The 19,716-nt window shown below is 51.9% G+C and overlaps 1 protein-coding gene across 8 annotated transcripts in view; it reads right to left on the bottom strand.

Annotated features, from left to right (window-relative positions):
• Nucleotides 1-19,716, bottom strand: part of SIPA1L3 (signal induced proliferation associated 1 like 3) — a 240,839-nt gene that overhangs the window by 41,122 nt on the left and 180,001 nt on the right. For 7 of the 8 annotated variants that reach the window (XM_055079280.1, XM_024132359.3, XM_024132361.3 and 4 more), the window contains 4 exons: nt 16,437-16,688; nt 15,474-15,611; nt 6,479-6,606; nt 1,154-1,272 (listed from right to left, as the gene is read on the bottom strand). In XM_055079280.1, the coding sequence (XP_054935255.1) occupies nt 1,154-1,272; nt 6,479-6,606; nt 15,474-15,611; nt 16,437-16,688 (637 nt within the window). The remainder of the gene's footprint in view (nt 1-1,153; nt 1,273-6,478; nt 6,607-15,473; nt 15,612-16,436; nt 16,689-19,716) is intronic. The other variant, XM_055079281.1, reaches the window with a different exon arrangement.

Genomic DNA, 19,716 nt, shown 5'->3' with positions numbered 1-19,716 from the left:
CCCACATGCTGCGGAGCAACTAAGCCCGCGTGCCACAACTACTGAGCCCGTGCGCCTAGAGCCCGAGCTCTGCAACAAGAGAATCCACCTCAAGGAATGAGAAGCCTGAACGCAGCAACGAAGACTCAACACAGCCAGAAAAAAAAGTGATTTATGCCATTTCCAGGTCTGAGCCACAAAAACCTTCCCTCTCCCTCCTACCCTCACCTGCTGCAAAGAGGCAGGGACCCAGGGGAGGGCTCTGAGGCCCTGAGGGACAGCTACAAGAGGGAGGGAGCCTGGGCTCCTGAATCACCATGTGGAAAGCTGCTCACTGAGTACCCACACTGAATTGTTATTTGAAAGGGGAATAAACTTCTATTGTGTGAGGTCACTGAGATTTGGGGGCTGTCCGTTACAGCAGTTAACCTACTGCTATAGATTGAATAGTCTGTGTTCCCCCAATATTCACAGGCTGAATCCTAATCTCCAGTGGGATGGTATTAGGAGGGAGGGGCTTTGGGAAGTGATTAGGTTATGAGGGTAGAGCCCTCATGAATGGGATTATAAAACCGCTATATATTTTCACATATTTATCCTATACTATGTTTATATATTCCTCATGAATGGGGTTATAAAATCCATATATGTATTTATATCCTTATAAAAGAGACCACAGAGAGCTCTCTTCACACATGAGGTGGAGGGAAGGCCGTCTGTGAACCAGGAGGCAGGTTCTCACCAGACACTGAATCTCCCTGTGCCTTGATCTTGGACTTCCCAGCCTCCAGAACTGTAAGAAATAAATTTCTGTTGTTCATCAGCCACCCAGTCTGTGGTATTTTTCTTATAGCAGCCCGAGCTGGTGAAGACACCTACCACAACTGAGGTAATGAGGAAACTGTGGCTTCAGGGGCTGAAGGTATTTGCTCAAGATGACGTGGATGGCAGTGGCTGGAGCCAGGATGTGCACCTGGCTGGGTTTAACTCCAGACCAGGCATCTCGCCCCTCTGCTGGAGCGGAAGGGGGCAGAGGTGGAGCACGTGCTCACGTGTGCTGCTCAGAGGCCCACACCCAGGTGAAGCCGCCCAGCCCTAGGCAGTCAGGGCGGGTAAGGCGGCCAGCTCCCACGGCCCTGGCTCCCCGGGGTTGGCAGGCGGGGCCCCGACTCACCTTGGAATGCCTGTTGGGGGAATCTTTGCCTGCTGTGTCCTGCCTGGAGGTGTGCTTGCTCGCGCTGCTTCCAGCCATGGCCGAGAGCCGGGCCTGGGCGGGCACGTGCCACAAAGGCTCTGCATTAAGATAGGAGACACACCAGTGGTCAGAGGTGACTCAGGCTCTGGCCCAAGCTCACCCAAAGAATCTGGTCCTTAATGTGGTTGGATGGTCCCACCCCTCTGCCAGCTTGTCTGCTCAGCTCACACACGGCCATGACCCCCATCAACTCATGTCTTGGGGTCTAACAACACTCAGTAACAGAATATTTACTGAGCACTTACTGTGTGCCAGGCACCATTCTAGTCGTTGACATGCGTTAACTTCGTGAAACCTTCCAACAGTCCTCCATCCACAAAGGAGTTTGAGCACGTTTTCATCCTTACTGGCCATTTGGATTTTCTATTTTGTAAATTACTTGCTCATATCCTTTACCCATTTTTCTACGGGATTGACTGTCTTCTGGTGAATAAGATTCTTTGTATAACCAAGGTCGCATTCCTTTGTTGCTTAAACGTGTGTAGTTTTTTTTTGGTTAAATTAAAGTGGAATCATAATAAGCATTGTCTCACAACTTGATTTCTTATTTTACAAATAAATAATACTTATACTTGCTTTTTGCTCTGTATCTTCATAATACATCTTCACATAAGTTAACTGAACATGAAGTTATCTTATTTTTAATAGCTGCACAGTATTCCATCATGTGAATGGACATCAATTATTTAACCAGTTTCCTGCTGATGGACATTCAGGTTATTTTCGATTTTTCTTAATGTTCTGGTGGCCTTCCCTCTACACCCAACTTTGAGCAAGTGTGGAATTATGTTTGGGACAGAATTCTATAAGTGGAATAGCTGGTTCAAAGGTGAAATAGGTTTAAAATCATGATGGCTGGCGTGGGTGTAAATTAGTCTAAATTCCCAAGGCTAGCCAATGTGCCTGAATGGAGCATCCGATCTTAAAAAAACACACAACCCCAGTGGAGGGCTAGTTAATATCTATCAAACTTGCAAACGCACTAACAGAGGACCCAAACCCAGGCGGTCTAACACCAGAGCCCACAATTTTGATCAGTGCTGTATTTAAAATAATCATAATTAATTATTATTAAGCACACGTCTGTATCAGGTACTACTATAAGTGCTTTGCACGCATTACCTTGCTACATCCTCCCAGTGATACTGTGAGGTGGATATTAGTACCAGTTTAATAGATGAAGGAGAACATCAAGACTCAGAGAGGTTAAGTAACTGGTCCAAGGTCACAAAGTCAGAAAGAGCTTCAGACCTGTGCTCTCAACCCCTGTACCCTCTCTGTGCTTCCCCAACAATGACAACTCCAGTGACAGTGCAGAGTGAGTGCTCGAGAAGCAGAAGTCGTCATTCCCTTCGTGATGCGCTGGGTCCTGTCCCGAGGGCTGGGCAGGTGTGATCTCACGGGACCCCGAAACCACCCTGCAAGGAAAGACACTTAGGGTGTCCGCCACAGCAGAGGGACCTGAGGCTGGGAGAGATGAGGTCACCGCCAAGGTCACACAGCCGACTCAGAACTTCTCACCAGCCCTGTCGGAGGCTGAGCTCACAACCATACACACTGCTGCCCCCAGTGCAGCCCCAGAGGGCTCTGGGTCCATGTTCCTGCTGGGGAAGGTGGGCCTGGAGGGCCAGGCACGGCACTCAGGGACATGGCAGAGAGCAGCCTGGCTGGACATTGCCGAGGGTGTCACTGCCCACATGGCTTTCATTTGGGAACCATGGTCACGAGAGTGGTCAGGCTGGCCACTTTGTCCACCTACTTTACCTCCACAGACGCTTTTCCTCCCTGGAAGCATCTGACACGCCCAGGAGGCTCTGGTCCCCTGGGAAGTGGGCAGACCATGCCAGGAGACCACATTTCTGCAGAGAGCCAAGCCCATGGCAGTCACACCCAGCCTTCTCTACCACCTCTGACACCAGTGGCCTACACTTCTGTCTCTGGCTGGACCTCTCCCCATAACTTCAGACTTGTATATATGGCCCCCTCACACGCCTCCACTGGGTGTCTACTGGGCACCTCCCGCTGGACACGGCCAAAGCCAACTCCTTATCTTCCCCCAAACCTGCATCTCTCTTCATCTCCATCCTTTCAGCTGCTCAGGTCAGAAACTGGTTATCACCCTTGAGCATCAGGAAATTCTAACTTTACCTCCAAAGGACCATATCCAGAACGTGCCCATCTTTCCCCCTCCACTGGCCCCAGCCTGCAAGAATCTGTAGCTAGAGGGACCCTGTGAACACCCGAGTCAGATCCCATCCCTCCTGTGCTCAGAAGAACTGAGTCCCGTGGTTCTGAGTGAAGGACAGAGTCCCCACCATGCTGTCCCCATCACCTCCCTGGCCTCATCTCCCACTTCTCCAGCCACTCGGCCTCTTTCCTGTCCAACCAACACCACACCCCCTGCTACCTCAGGGTCTTCAACCAGCTCCCTTTCCCTGGAATGTTCTCCTCCCAGTTGGCTCCTCTGCATTCTTCTAGCCTCGCCTGAAATGTGATTTGCTCAGAGACACCCTCACCCCCAGACCCCACCAAGCTCTCTCTAGGCACTGTGTTTGCTTCCACTTAATACTCAGCATTATTAGTGAGTATTTAATACTCGGTGCTCCTGCTATTGCCCGTCTCTCCCACCAACTGTCAGCTCCAAGAAGGCAGGGGACACGCCTGTCTGGCTCACACTGTATCCCTGGCACCCAGCCGGGCACATATCATTGGTGACGTGTCGAAAGAATGGAGGGATGAAGGGCTAGGTTCCTGCCCCTCCTTGGCCGCCCCAGTGCCCCCTTTGCCCCTAACCCTGCCCTTAGCAGGACCTGATCCTGGGCCCTTCACTGGCCCTCTGAACTGGGCCCCAGTGACCTTCTGGCGCTCCCGCTTCACTCTTGACACACCTGGGTGGGTGACAAGACATGGACGTGGCTGTGAGAGATGTGCTGAAAACACGGCCAGGCACCGGCCTGGGGCAGCTGGTGGCTCTGGGGCCACCTTCCTAACCTGGGTGCACTGAGGCTTGAGAAACGCTCACTCTGTGGGTGAGGGACTGTGGTGGTGTCTGTGGGTGATGAGCGTTAAGGAGGGTTCTAGAACCAATAGGTCTTGGTCCAAATCTCAACGATGCTACTCACCAGCAGGGACCTCTGACAAGGGACAACCTTTCTGTGCCTCATCTTCCTCGTTTCTAAAACAGGGCAGTCACGGCAGCCAGGCTGTCGTGTTCCTGAGATGATTAAACAGGAGGGAGTGTACAGCGCCGGGAAGCGCACTGCTGTCACTGCAATCACAGTCACCTGACCAGGGCCGGGCACAGCCCCACGTCCATCGTGGCACCTGATTCCCCCACCCTGGTCTTGAATACATTCTAAACTTTATGACAACTCCTAGACACAGACTGCCCTGATTTGTGTGTGTGCAGGGAGGGGTTAGTCAACTTATAACAAGGTCTCAAGGAAGTGAGAGGGGAGATGAGCTCTAGGGGACAGTAGAGGAAAGAAAGGAGGGACCACTGTGAGCTTCTTTGGGGCCCATGGCGAATGCTGGAAAAACTTCCTTCTTATTTTACACTTTGGTGTAATGACATCGCCAAGCAACGCGTTTCTCTTCTTCTCAGCTGGGTGGGGTGGGGGGAAAAGGATGCGAATCTGCCTGTGCTGGAGCAGAGATCACAGACTGCGGGCAGGATCAAGCGTGCTGAGGAGAGGAGCGAGCCCGCGTCTGCAGGCCCCGGAGGCAGCAGCAGTGGGGAAGAGCTGGGGGTTGGGGTGACGCGATCTGCTTGCCTGCAGTCCAACCATGGGGCGGGGGTGCTGAGGAATTCTCCAGGCCGCTAATCCTGGGCAGGCAACCTCTCCCCTGCCCCACAGTGCCCGGGGGAGCCGGTGATGTGCTGCCATGGTCCTCCCCGCCGAGAGCTGCCCGGATACTCTCGAACACCCGCTGCGTGGACAGCTCCACCTCCTGCCCCTCTGATGTCAGCGCCCTCTGACACTTCACTGATTTTCTTTCTTTTGAACCCACCCATCATCTGCTGGTTCTCACACTTCAAAGGGGCTACAACTTTGTTATGAGGAATCATGTTTAAGATATTCATCTAAGTAGTACATGCCCATGATTAATACTTATACATAGAAGAATAAACAGATGAGAAGATGCTCAGTCTCATCGGGCGTCAGAAAAATGCAAATTAAAAACACGACACGATACTACTACGTGCCCACTAGGAAGGCTGAAATGAAAAGGCTGGTGAGGACCGGAGCAAACAGAACTCTCTCTGTCGTTGGTGGGAGTGGTAAATGGTTTGGCAGTCTCTTCTAAAGTTAAACGCATGACCCAGCAATTCCACTCCTAGGTATATTCCCTGCAGAAATGTGAGTATGTGTTTATCAAAAGACAGGTATGAGGATATTCCTGGCAGCACTAGTCTAAGCAGCCCCAAACTGGAAACAATCCAAATGTCCTTCAACGTTAGACTCGAGTAAGAAATTGTGGATCATTCAGACAATGGATATGCTACTCAGAAATGGCGTGGCTACACACAACCACGTGGCCGACCCTTACCAACACAATACTGAGCAACAGAAGCCACACACACACACACACACACACACACACACACACACACAGCGCATCCAGTGGGAGTCTACGCTCCATATGCGTGAAGTTCAAAACCAGGCAAGATTAAGTCTGGTCGTGGGAAGCAAGACAGGGGTGGCCTTTGGGGATACTGATTGGGAGGGGCTGGGGCCTTCCAGGAGGCTGGCCACGTCTGTCTCTTGCCCTGGGTGTGGAACATGGGCATGTTCACTTTGCGATACGTCAGCACACTAGATGCTCCAGACCTGGGCTCGTTGCTCAGCACAGCAGTCGAGACGCAACACTGGAAGCTTTATGAAATGAGCAGCCTCAGAACACTGCCGGCTCTGCTCCCCTGAGAGCACCACTTTCAGTCCTTTCCAACGACGTCCCCTGGTGGGTCCCCACCTCCAAGTCGCACACACCTCTGGGCCCTGGCTCCTGACCGACAGTGTCGGCAGACCCCGTCTGCTGATGCCCTGCTTGGGTGGAGGTGGATCTGGCTCACTGGTACCTGCCGCTCTCCCGGGTGACCTCGCTAAACTTACGTGTGGCATTTACAGCTTTCTTCTGTGTTTTATCCATCACTGACAGGAGGAGGGGTGCCACCTGTCACGCTGTGACTAAGAGGTCGTGCAGGGTGAGGCCCGGGGCACAGCTGGCCTGGGGAGACCTTACCGGGCTTCTGGCGCTCCATGGTGCTCTCCTGGCTGGTCAGGCCGCCTGAGGAGGACTCGCCGCTGGACGTCCCATCGTGGCTGAAGTGGGGATCAAAAGACAGCAGTGGGTGTGGGGCGGCTGAGTACCTGCAGGGGAGCGAGAGGAGCAAACACAGGGTGAAGGGCTGGTGTGCCAAAACCACCTGAGACTTTCTCGACGTGGGGTTTTAAATACACGGGAGGCTCCGTGCGGAGGGGAGGCTAGGTGAGGAAGCCTGGAAACGTGCTATTAACTGAGGATCAGGAGTGAGTTCTGCGCGGGAAGCATGCCAGGGAGCCGGCGGTGGCAGGGCGTGTGGGGCCAGGTGGGGTCCTCAAGGAAGGAGGGGGCAGAAGCCACCTGGGCAACAGCCCTACCCAGAGGCTCCTCCGGGGTCCCGTTTCTTGGCTGCGAAACGGGGTGAGCTGTCATCAGCAGCCCCCGCCCCCAGGCCTGTCTTGGGCTCCCTTTCTCTCTGGTGGAGGAGGGCAGGATAAGGCAGCGTTTGTAGGTACAGGAGGCCTGGAACCTGGCGGCCTGGGGATCAAACCTCCCCTCGGCCTCTCGCACAGCCAGGTACAGTCACTTCCTTGCCCTGAGCCTCAGTTTCCCTAGTTGTCAAGAGGCAACTGCAGTAGGTCCTTCCTTGCAGGACTGAATGTCGTCCTGTGCGTCCAGAGCTTAGCCTGAGGTTGACAGGCCGGAACTGTGTATGTCTCTCTGGTGGAGGAAAGAGCTGCAGAGGAGAAGCTGTGGGTTCAGGCTTCAGAACAAGGCAGGTCTGGGCTCAACCCCAGCTCCATCCCTTACTGGCTGCGTGACCTTGGTTGGGCAAGTGCTCATTAGCTTGAGCTGCCGTTGTCCTGCCTGAAAAATGACATTTTCTGCTTCACAGAGTTGTGGAGGAATGAAATAACAAAGTTGTCTCCTAGGCACAGATTCTCCTGGAGGCTGGCACTGCACACCCGCAGGCAAGGGCTGAGATTTAACAGAGGGATTGGCAAAAGGTTCTCTGTGGCCTCGGGTCCCACAGATATTCTCTATGAACCCGGAGTGAATCCTGTGGGCGCCTCCCAACGTCCATTCCACCTCAGATCAGAGCCAGTCATGGCGGAAACCCTCTCCCTGCCTGGGGTTGGTTAGGGACAGGCACATGAGATGTGAGAGGATGTGAGTTATTAAGACTCCCATGAAATACTTCTGGCTCTTCACCTGGCAAGCACACGGCAGGACCACACTTCCTAGCCCCTTGAGACTGGTTGGCTGGGACTGTGTGACTAGTTCTCGCCAGTGAGCTGTGAGGAAGCCTGCATCCTGAGAGGTCCAACCAGTGGTGGACCTGCAGTGTGGGTGCAAAATAAACCTTTGCTGACTTTGGTCACTGCAGTTTTCAGGCATCTGTTACCCAGCATAACCTGACTGAAATGGGGGAAGTCTGCTGAGGAGCTTTGGTGAAAAGTCTCCTTGCTCCGAAGGGAGCTGACATGGAAAGATGGCCTCTCTTCTTCACCAGGTGTTGCTGGGTTCAGATATAACACCATGAGCTGCTGTCACCCTCTCCCAACCAGCCTGAGAACAAGGCCAATGCTGAGCGTGGAAGAGAGTAGGCACCGGGCCCTTGATGATGTTGTCGAGATGCTGGATTAACCCTCCCTGGAGCCTGCTCTGCCTCTGAACCTTCTTTGCTGTGAGATAACACATTCCTACAGCATTTTGAGTCAGGCAAGTTTTGGCTACTTGCCACCAGAAACATTCCACTGACATAAGCCCTGGACTTTGCAGGAGTCACTGAGTCTCCATTAATCAAGCTGATATTGTGATTCCCCATTTGGCTCCTGTGCCTATACTTGCAACTTGAGAGGATGATAAACCAGGACCCCCCAAAATCCAAAAGAGGAGTTAACTAACTGACTTCTGCAGGGTCACCCTGCCAGCCCCAAGCCAGGGCTGTCTCTGTAGAGACCAACTCTAAACCCCTGGCTTCAACGCCTCCAGGGCAGCAGAGGTGCACTGGACTTCCTGATATCTCATCTTTACTCACCTGCCAAGAAAAGACATATTATCCCTGCTTCTCCAGACCTTGAACTCTAATGCCTCCAGGGAAAAAAGAGTCAAAACAATAAAAAAGCATAGGCAGTCTTCATCTTATTGGCTGACTTAGGAGCCAGCCAACCTCCTGGTAAAATGTGGCTCCAGCACAGCTGGAAACTGAAGTGTTGATGTGTTTATTCCATTTTCTCAAAACGTCCATATCGAATTCTGAGTACTAAAGGAAGACGGCAGTGGCTGGGGTCAGCCAAAGGAAAGCGGAAGGTCCAAGTGGCAGATGCTGCAGGCTGCTCCCTCAGTGTCTACTCTCTGCTTCCACCTTGGTAACGGAATCCCAACTGTACTGGGGGCAGCAATGTGATCGGTTAACAAACTACATTTCCCAGGCTCCCTTGCAGTCCTGGCCAATGAGATAAGAGTACTGCATGTGACTCCCAGGCAATCTCTGGAAGGGTGCGGTGGGTGCCTTTACCTCATTATCTCCTTAAGGCTGAGCAGCTACCTTAAGACCAGTAGGTCACAGGCCAAGGGTGGCAGAACATCGGCGAGGGGGAGCAGCCAAACCTAATCCCAGCTTTTTTTTTTTTTTTGGCTGCACTGCGTGGCTTACGGGATCTTAGTTCCCCGACCAGGGATTGAACCTGGGCCCTGGCAGTGAAAGCGCCGCATCCTAACCACTGGACCACCAGAGAATTCCCCTGATGGACTGTCTTTAGCTGGATATATGTTACCAGCTTAATCTCTCAGCTAACTATCCTCAATCAAGACAACCTGTACTTTGTCCATTTATGTAATTCTCTCACTAAAAAGCCTTCTTATTATCCCAATGCAAACTGACTGACCTATGTTGACCATTCTTTAGGTGCTCAATATGTCCTATTTGGGGCCATTTCTATCATTACCACATCCTGGTCAAGCTGACTGGAAACTGGAACATTCCAGAATCTCACCATGCATAGCTATGGGCAAAACTTCCCAGAAGCAGGTTTGGGCTGCCAGGGTCTTGGCTTTGAACTTCCCACTCTGCCATATAGGAAAGTACCAAGACGGAACTGAACTCCGGAGGGCAGGGCTCCAGGCCTGGATGGAACAGTGTGGATGGGTGCATTACAGGAGGACTGGGTAAAGGGTGGATGGACGATGCGGCCGTTGTTGGCTGCCACCCCAGTCAGCATCATCTTCTTTGCCTCTGCTGGTGGAGTCCAGATTCTGCTCTGGTGGCCATCCCTCTGCCACGTGACTTGTGTAAATCCTGATGGTTTAAGACAGTCATGGGGGTCCAATGTGACCTTGCCAGGGGTTAGTTCAGGGGTGGGCAAGTGACCGAGTTCCTTTACTGTTAGAAACAGAGAGAAGCTATTCCTTCTTTTTCTGCAGGGCACCGGTTTTGCTTGGGGCCACAGTAGCCCTCGTGGGTCATGAACGGAGCCAGGTCCCTGAGGATGACCCTGCACAATTAACCAGCCCTAGACCCACCCCACCTCTGGACTTATTACGTGATGATGATAAATGCCCCTGATGCTCATGCCTTCTTGAGTTAGGTTTTCCGTCTGAAGTCAAATGCTGCCTAACTGATGTACCACTCTTTATGGAACTGGCAGAGAAAAACAAAGGGAAAAAAAAGAAAAGCCAGCCAGGTGGCCTAATGAGCAAATGTCTGGGGTCCCCACCAGCCCTGCAGCATGCTGAGCTGGGTACACAATTCTGTCCTAGCACTCTGTACTGAGTTTGGAGGTTTGCTCATGTTGCACACGGGAGTGGCAAACTCCTGAGGACGGGGACCGCATCTGCAGCTGCTGGCACAGCCCTGCATGCAGCGGTAACAGTCAGAACCCTCACAGAGCACTTACTGTGTGCCAGGCTCAGTCCTAAGTGCTCGAGAGAGATTCCCTCCTAGAATGTTCTCAACACTGCTCAGAGGCAGACTTTTTTTTTTAACAGCTAATTTTTTTTTCTTTTGTTTTTTTGGGGCCTTGCTGTGTGGCATGAGGGATCCTAGTTCCCTGACCAGGGATGGAACTTGTGCCCCCTGCAGTGGAAGTGCAGAGCCCTAACCATTGGACCGCCAGGGAGTTACCAAGGGCAGACGTTTTACGTGTGAGCAAACTGAGGGGCAGAGGGGTGAAGCCCACTCGCACATGGCTGATGAGGTGCAGGCCATCTTGCCCTCCTGTCTCAGCAAATCTAAAATGGGCCACAGGACAGGTTCTGTCTGTGAGGGCCTTCGAGCTCCGAAAAGCCTGATGAATCGGCAAGTTGCAGGCCCGCTGGAGAAGACAGCAGGAGACACAGGAGTCCTGAGGGGGGAATGTCTGTGGCCGGGCTGGAATGTCTGGCTTGGGTCACACAGGCTCCAGGATGTCAACTGTGCGGCAGGAAAAGGGGAAAGGAGCTGAGGCCAAAGGCCACTGGGGCAGCCTGACTTGTTCCCAGGCCTCTTATCGCCGGCTGGTGACTGGCCATGAGACACACTTTTGGGGGTTTAGGGGCTGAGGTGTGCTAGGAATGGTTGGCAAAATTTGGAACCTAGCAGTTGACAGAGATAAAAATTGCTGAGACCTAGGCCACAGAGAGCTGAGTCAGGCTCCACTGGTGCCCTGGGAAGAGAGGGGTGGGCTGGGAAGAGCTGGAATCCAAGGGAAAAGTGAGAGTTTTTCACTTGCCAATGCCAGAAAGCCTGAAACACAAAATCACAGCCATCAAGTGTCACTGTGGGGTGGGGACTCCAGTAGGGACCATGCATGTCACCCTGATTTGGAGGATGCGCCCAGAGTCTCGTGGGCAGGCAGGACAGCTCTGGGTCAGAGTCAGTCTCTTGGAATCACATAGGCCTGGGTTCCTGGAAAAGTGATCTTGGCCAACCTTGGCCAAATGGATTCACCTTGCTGAGCCTCAGTTTTCCCTCTCACTCTGTAAAATGGGACACGCTACCCACCTCATGGAATTGCTGGAAGCACTCATTGAGATCATGCATATAGCTCAGTGGAACAGTCTAGAGATTACAGAAAAGACCCACACAAATGTGCCCAATTAATTTCCCCTTCCAATGAATTTTTGCTTTAAGAAGCAAAAGCAATACACTGGAGGAGGGAGAGCCTTTTCCATAAATGGTACTGGACATCGGCAGGCAAAAAAAGGAACCTCAACCTAAACCTTTCACCTTAGGCAAAAACTAGCTTTGAAAAACTCAAAGTGGATCATGGACTTAAATGTAAAATAGAAAACAACTGAAACTTTTAGGAAGGGAATTCCCTGGCTGTCCAGTGGTTATGATTCCGCACTTCCATTGCAGGGGACATGGGTTTGATCCCTGGCTGGGGAACTAGGATCCCGCATGCTGCACAGCATGGCAAAAAAAAAAAAAAAAAAAAAAAAAAGGAAAAACTTCTAGGAAAAAAAAATCTTCAGGACTCAGGACTAGGCAGAGCTCTCAGATTTAACACCAGAAGCATGATCCATAAAAGGAAAACAATGATAATTTGGAGCTCGTCAAAATTAAAAACTTTTCTGAAAGACCCTGTTATGAAGATGAAAAGACAAACTAATGACTGGGAGAAAATATTTGCAAACCACAAAGCTAACAAAGGACTTGTATCTAGAATATATAAACAGTGAAAAACAAAGATGTTCAACATCATTAGCCTTTAGAGAAATGCAAATTAAAACCACAGTGAGGGCTTCCCAGGTGGCGCAGTGGTTAAAAAAAAAAAAAAAAAAAAAAAAAAGGAAAAACTTCTAGGAAAAAAAAATCTTCAGGACTCAGGACTAGGCAGAGCTCTCAGATTTAACACCAGAAGCATGATCCATAAAAGGAAAACAATGATAATTTGGAGCTCGTCAAAATTAAAAACTTTTCTGAAAGACCCTGTTATGAAGATGAAAAGACAAACTAATGACTGGGAGAAAATATTTGCAAACCACAAAGCTAACAAAGGACTTGTATCTAGAATATATAAACAGTGAAAAACAAAGATGTTCAACATCATTAGCCTTTAGAGAAATGCAAATTAAAACCACAGTGAGGGCTTCCCAGGTGGCGCAGTGGTTAAGAATCCGCTTGCCAATGCAGGGGACGCGGGTTCGAGCCCGGGTCCGGGAAGATGCCACGTGCTGCGAAGCAACTAAGCCCGTGCACCACAACTACTGAGCCTGTGCTCTAGAGCCCGTGAGCCACAACTACTGAGTCTGCGTGCCACAACTACTGAAGCCTGTGCGCCTAGAGCCCGTGCTCCGCAACAAGAGAAGCCAATGCAATGAGCAGCCCGCGCACCGCAACGAAGAGTAGCCTCCGCTCACCGCAACTACAGAAAGCCCACGCTCAGCAATGAAGACCCGTCGCAGCCAAAAACAAAACAAACAAACAAACAAACCTCACAATGAGATATCATCACACACCTATGAGAATAGCTGAAACGAAAAACGGTGATGACACCAGAGAGCGACAAGGATGTGGAGGAACCGGATGACTCATACCTTGCCAGTGGGAATGGACAATGGTACAACCACTCTGGAAAATAGTTTGGCAGCTCTTTTAAAACTAAAAATGGACTTACAACAAAGTAAGCAATTGTATTCTCTTTTCTTCCTAAACACTTCTCTACACGTAATACAGAATGGTCAGCATACCCCTTCACAGAAATAACAATGTTCTCAACTCCTTGAGTAAATAGCACCCTTGGAAACATCTCTACCCAACGACCCGGAGCTTTACTGAGGTGTAACTGACAAATAAAACTGTAATATATTTAAAGTGTACAAAGTAATGATTTATGTATACATTGTGAAATGATTACCACAACTGAGTTAATTAACACATCTATCATCTCACATAGTTAATCTTTTTTTGGGTAAGAATGCTTAAGAGCTACTCTCTTAGCAGATTTTAAGTGTACAGTACAGAATTATTAACTACAGCCACCATGCTACACATTAAATCCTCAGAACTTATTCATCTCATAACCCAGTTTGTGCCCTTTGACCAACACCGCTCCATTTCCCCCACCCCCAGGCAACCACCATTCTACTCCGTTTCTTTGAGTTCAACTTTTTTTTTCCTCCTGCATTCCACACCATTCTGCTTACTCACATCTGTAGCCTTTGCTCTGTCTGGAATGACCTTCTCCCTCTTCTCTGCGGCAAACTCCTACTAATTTCTCAAAGCCTTATTCAAATGCCACTTCCTCCTGGCAGCCAGCCTAGACCTGACACTGGGCTGAGTTCCCTCCTCTGAGGCCTGAGTCTATTAGAGCTCTCATCAGAGTGCACATCCCTTCTAAGACTCTCTCTCCACCACAGCAGCACTGACAACAGGAACCCCTGGGGTAAGTGAGTATCTCAAATATTTCTCCTGGCACCTGGCACATGGAAGGCTCTGGGGGATCCTTTGCTGATGAAAGCTGAACGGTGGCCACTAGAAGATGAAAGACTGAGTATGTTTCCCCCAGTTTTACAACAGAGGCTTAGAATCAAACAATTGTTTACTGTGGTGGCTCTCGAAGTGTGTTCCCTGGACCAGCAGCCTTGGTATCTCATGCTCTACACCCCAGTCCTACCAAGCTGGAAACTCAGGGGCAAGACCAGTAATCTGTACTTTAACAAGCCCTCCCTCCGGGTGATTCTGAAGCTCACTATTTAAACAAACTCACTCACTCAATCCATCTTTCATCAAATATATACCAAGGATCTAGCATGTGCCAGACCCTGTGCTGTGTGATGGTAATAATATTATACAAAACGACCTGGAAAGGTATCGTATCTTGGAGAGCAGGCTTGTTCGTGCACACACGCTGAACTGGGCTAACAGAACGGAGAGTGCTCAAGGCCACGGTCAGGAAATACACATGAAGTGAAGGGCACAGGGGCAGCACGTCACCTAGTGTCAGGGGAGGTACAGGGAAGCCTTCCTGGAGGAGGAGCCTCAGCACTCACATTGGAGGAATGGTGTCTGTGGAGTGGGTGGGGGTGAAGATCAGGAAGAATTTCCATGGGGAGGATTCTGAAATGCACACAGCCTGCCTAGGAAATCAGAAGTGGCCAGGGCGGCTGATGTGCAGGGCACTGCACGAGGCTGGAGAGGCGGGTGTGTCCCAGTGGCCAGAGTGAGGCATGGAGGCTGTGTCCTGAGGGCTCTGGGACACAAGGAGGGTTTGGAGCAGGGGACAGACATGGCCAGATATGCAAAGACCCCCCTGTTACTGAGTGGGGGGTGGACCAGAGGAGGTGGCACAGAGGCTGGGGGCTCAGGGAGGTGGCCAGGGTGGGGCACTGGGGAAAGGAGGAGGGGGCGGAGATGCTCAGGAGGTTGAAGGGGTGGACTGCAGTAGAGGAGAGGCGGGGAAGGGAGACATCCAGGATGAGGTGCACAGCTCTGGCCTGAAGACAGGGGAGTGGTGGGGCTGCCCCTCAAACAGGGACCCTGGAGGAGGAAGGTTATAGGGCACCAGGGCTGGAGGCTGCTGGAGAGCAAGCTAGAGAGCTTGGGTTTATCCCGAGGGCGCTGGGGAGCCAGGGAGGAGTTGGGAGGATCCCTCAGGCTGCCCGACTGGGGAAGGGGACAGGACTGAAGCCCGACAGGCCATGAAAACTGGGTAATGCTGGTGGCCTGGTCCTGGGGAGCACAGGCTGGAGTCAGATGAATGGTGGTTCTGGAAGGAGCCTGCTGTTGTTCAGACAAGGGATTCAGGTGTCAGGAAAACGGCAACCGAAACGCTGCTGCAAGGACTGGCGTGGCAAGTCCCGCCCAGGCCGCTTGGCCCTACAGCTTGACACACACAGCCCACCCTCCTGGAGGTCCTCTGGTGACCCTCAGGGATCCATAAGCCCCATAAAATGGCAAATAAACTTGTGGGGTAAGTGCATTTCCTGAGGAAGAAGGATTCTGGCTTTCACCAGATTCCTTAACTGAAAAGAGTGAAGAGACTCTGACCTTTCTGGGGATGGCTTGTATCTCGCGTAGGTGGCCGAGCCGGGGGTGGAGAAGCTCCCAGAAGGCTGTCGGTAGGGAGGGACTTTGTCGACCCCTGCTGGTGATGCTGTGTAAGGGGTTTCTGGGAAGCTGACGGGCCTGGAACAGAGATAGGAGGGAGGAAGGCAGTGCGGGTGAGTGGGGAGGATACCCCTGCCCTCCGAGGAGGGACAGCCAGACCTCTCCCTCAGGCCCAACCACATCCCATCTGATTCACCTGCTATCCTCCCATGGGGACGGAGAGAGGGCTGCTGAGCAAAGGGCAGCAGGAAGCCAGGGCACCCCTTGCCTGCCTTCCCACTGCGGCTGAGCCTGCCCCTCAGCTCCTGTGGCCTGATGGGGCTCTGATGGGGCTGCGAAGACCGTTCCCGCCCACGCCTGGGACAAGACGCTCCTCTGCAAGGTGGATTCCTTCATTACTTGGAAAATTTTCTTTATCTTTTAATATATCATATATTCAAAAGCATTTATCTTTAAGGTATATGCCATCATAATAAAACAAACTCCCCGAAGCTACCACCCAACCCAAGAGCTAGAGTGGCGGCAATTCCTGTCCACTGGTGGGCTCCTCCCCTTCCCACTTCCCTGCCAGAAAGAATCACTGTCCTAAATTTTGTGCTTATCAGTCCTCTGACCTTTTAGAAAAATATATAGTTTTAATCATATACAGTAGGGTGGATTTCCAACCTCAGACCCTGAGCTCCCCAGCCCTGGGCCCTCACACAAGAGGCTCATAAGGCAAGCTTAAGGGAAAGAGGAAGTGGGGGGGGGGCATATGAGCACAAGACGAAAGGAGGAAGACTGAGGAGAGGAAGAGACTGGACAGCAGGGGAAGGAGAGAGAAAAGGGCAAAGGGCAGCTGCAGACAGGAGGGAGGTGCAGGCTCGGCTGGTGCCCCGGGTGGGGTGCGGGGGGAGTCCTTACCTCTTGCTGTGCAGGGGCTGGGACTCCCGGAAGGGGACCATGGGGGTCTGCTTCGGGGGCCGGCTCAGGGACTGGGCGTGCCCGGGGGCGGCGGGAGCGGCCCACTTGGAGGCTGGGAGAGAGTTGTGGGACGCGGGCCCGCTCCACTGCCAGGGAGCGTTGCTGCGGTAGGGGGGCCGGCCCCCCGCGACCAGGCTCTCCAGCTCCGTCTTGGGCTCCGAGGTATTCATGTCGTAGGTCTCTGGCCACCCCCTGGGAAGAAAAACTGCGTTACTCAGACAGGCCCCGGCCCACCAGCACGCACGCCTGCTGAGCATCGCAGCTGCACGGGCTGGGCTTTCCCACCCAATCTGAACGGACGCGGCCTATTTTAAAGGCCCAGTAGGTATCCTTTAAACTGGTCTGACATGTAGCAGCTTGGAGGCCTCAGCCGGGACAGAGCCCAACAAAGTGGCTCCAACGTTTGATGCTCTCTACCTCATCTCCTCTCCCCTCTTCTTCCTCTCTCCTCGTCTCCCTTCCTCTCCCTTCTCCCTGACCCAGGCCTTGGGTCGGCCAGTGTCCTCCATGGGCTGGCTCAGCCCCCCTTGGTTGTTCTCGGGGCCAGGAAGGCGGATGCCCTCAGAATCAAAGGACAGTATCTGCCTTGTTCCAAAGAAGCTCAAAGGCAGCTGGAAGAGGAGCAGGTGACCTACTTTGCAGGGTGGTTTAAAAAAAAAAAAAAAAAAAAGCCACGAAATCCAGAACCTTGAAATAGATGCAGAACGGCCCGTGAATTCCCCCAGACCAGGCTGGCACACACGCACCGCAGCGTTCCCGGCTCTAGGTGGGGAGATCCGCGGGTTGGGCTGGCATCTCCACCACTGCTGCAGTGCAGCATGAGAGGGGGCTCTGAGCCCGAGGAGGGGGCCGTGCTCACAAAATCCACCTCCCAGCAGCTGTGGGAGCTGAGCTCAGAGGAGTCCTTGGCCTGGAAGTTCTCCGGACCACACTGAGCCGAAACTATGTGGTTCTCCTGAGTCCCCTGGAGCCTGGGGAACTTTCAGGGCATCCAGCAAAAGATCGGGTGGACTTGGTGACTGGGAGCCTGTGGGCCCAGGTCATGTCTGCTAAGGAGTCATTAAAAGGTGACCTGAGGATGTGCTCTGGCACCTGGGCCAGACACACAGTGCCGTCAGTAGCACTAGAGTCGGAGCTGAGCTGACGTTCAGCAGCTCCTTCCAGCAGACTCTCTGGATTAGCAGGTGCCCATGCCTCACAAGGTACCAGATGAGGAATGACAACACACAAATGTCTACCAGAACCCACAGATACGCCAGGCCTGAGCAGAGGTGGAGGGGATACCATCGTGGCCCCAGGCAGTGCACACCTGCTACTCCAGCCTGCTCAGCTTCTACACCCCTTCTCCTGAGAACAGGTCTGTGTGCTCTAGTTGGGGCTGACCCCACTTCTTGGCTCCAGGTATGAGCACATGACCCAGGCCTGCTGGTCAGAAACTCTTCTCTCTCTGGACACAATGACAGGCACAGGATTGTCATGTGCCCCAAGCTGAGCCAATCAGAGACAGTGAGCATCAGCTCTGGAACTACCGGGGGAAAGATCTATTTCCCTGGGCTGCTGAGCTGGGGAGACCTAAGCTGGAGCTACGAGGAGGGAGAGGTCATCTTTGTCCCCGTGAAGTGGGAGATGGCTTGAGAATGACAGCAACGCACAAAAGGAGACAGGTGATAAAGATTCCTGATGAAGATGTCCCTGCATAAAGCCACACTTAAATCTTGCCCCATCTCCTAGTCTTATCAGGTGCATTAGCTAGTAAAGTCTCTCTTTTTCTTCACCTCTGTTGCTGGTAACCAGAATTCTAATCAGTAGATACACTGAAGAGCGAAGTAAATTGAGGCACAGAGAAGTTAAGTAATCTATCCAAGGTCACACAGCCAGTAAGAGGTGGAAACTGGATTTATCTATGTATCTATGTACCTATCTATGTACCCATGTATGTATGTATGTATGTATGTATGTATGTATCTATCTATCTATCTATCTTTTTTTTGGCCATGCCACACGGCTTGTGGGATCTTAGTTCCCCAACCAGGGATCGAACCCACACCCTTGGCAGTGAAAGTGCAGAGTCCTAACCACTGGACTGCAAGGGAATTCCCGGAAACTGGATAGTAAGCTGACTCGAAAGCCCACAGCTTCAACCACCATATACACTGGCTCACTGAACAATGGTTTGGGAACCAGTGAGTAGATTTTTTGGGTCCCTTCTGCCCCAGTTACTGACAGCTTCATCTTTGGTCAAGAGTCCCTGGGCATGACGTCAAAGAGGGAAACAGTCATCTTGAAGGCAGCACAGACTGATGGAGAGCCAGGGCTCTGAGGCCAGACAGCTGGTTCAGATCCCAGCTCTGCCACTTACGGCCTGTGTGGCCTTGGGTGAGGGATTTTCCTTCTCAGAGCTTCAGTTTCCTAATGTGTAAGATGGCTGCGAGCGTTAGCAGAAAGTCTGGCGCGTGCCAAGTGCTTAACAAACAGGAGCTCTTGCTGTTGTCGCCTTCTCCAGCCGATTCTGTGGACTGTCTACCTGCCATTCCCACATGCTCAGAAGCGAAAGTCTCCCTTCCTCCTTCTGAAGTCCAACCACACCCACCTGGGGGCTCTGGAACAAATTCCTTCCCAGTGATCTGAGCTCCGTCAGCATCTAAATTACCCTGAGCGCTCAGTAAAGGAACACAGATTCCTGTACCCCATCTCAGCTCCTCTGAATCAGAGTCCTCTTTGAGGTGGGGCCCAGGAAGCTGCACTTTACCAAGCTGCCAGGGATGATGCTGACATGAGAAAAAGTTTACGAAGCCCATTTCACTTATTTAGTTTTTGAATTGTTTTTAAAAATTAAAGTGGTATAAAAGGGCATCCCTGTCCCCATCTCCGCCCCCCAGTCACACCCACCAGAAGCACCCACAGCTGCCAGGTTTTTACATATTCTTACAGAAATAGCCTATGCACATATGTAAACATGATTTAAAATAGAAATAAAAAGAATATTACACTTAACTCCAGATCCCATCTTGCTTTTTTTTATTCTTCCCAATTAACGACATTTCTCACCAGAGAGTTCGACATTTCTGAACTCTCAGCACAAAGAGACTCACTGCGTTTTCTTTTTTTTTTTGCGGTACGCGGGCCTCTCACTGTTGTGGCCTCTCCCGTTGCGGAGCACAGGCTCCGGACGCGCAGGCTCAGCGGCCATGGCTCACGGGCCCAGCCGCTCCGCGGCACG

Source organism: Physeter macrocephalus, chromosome 17 (assembly GCF_002837175.3).
Source record: "Physeter macrocephalus isolate SW-GA chromosome 17, ASM283717v5, whole genome shotgun sequence".
Taxonomy (NCBI): domain Eukaryota; kingdom Metazoa; phylum Chordata; class Mammalia; order Artiodactyla; family Physeteridae; genus Physeter; species Physeter macrocephalus.
Note: the sequence above shows the minus strand (reverse complement) of the source record. Positions and strands in the feature narration are given on the sequence as shown.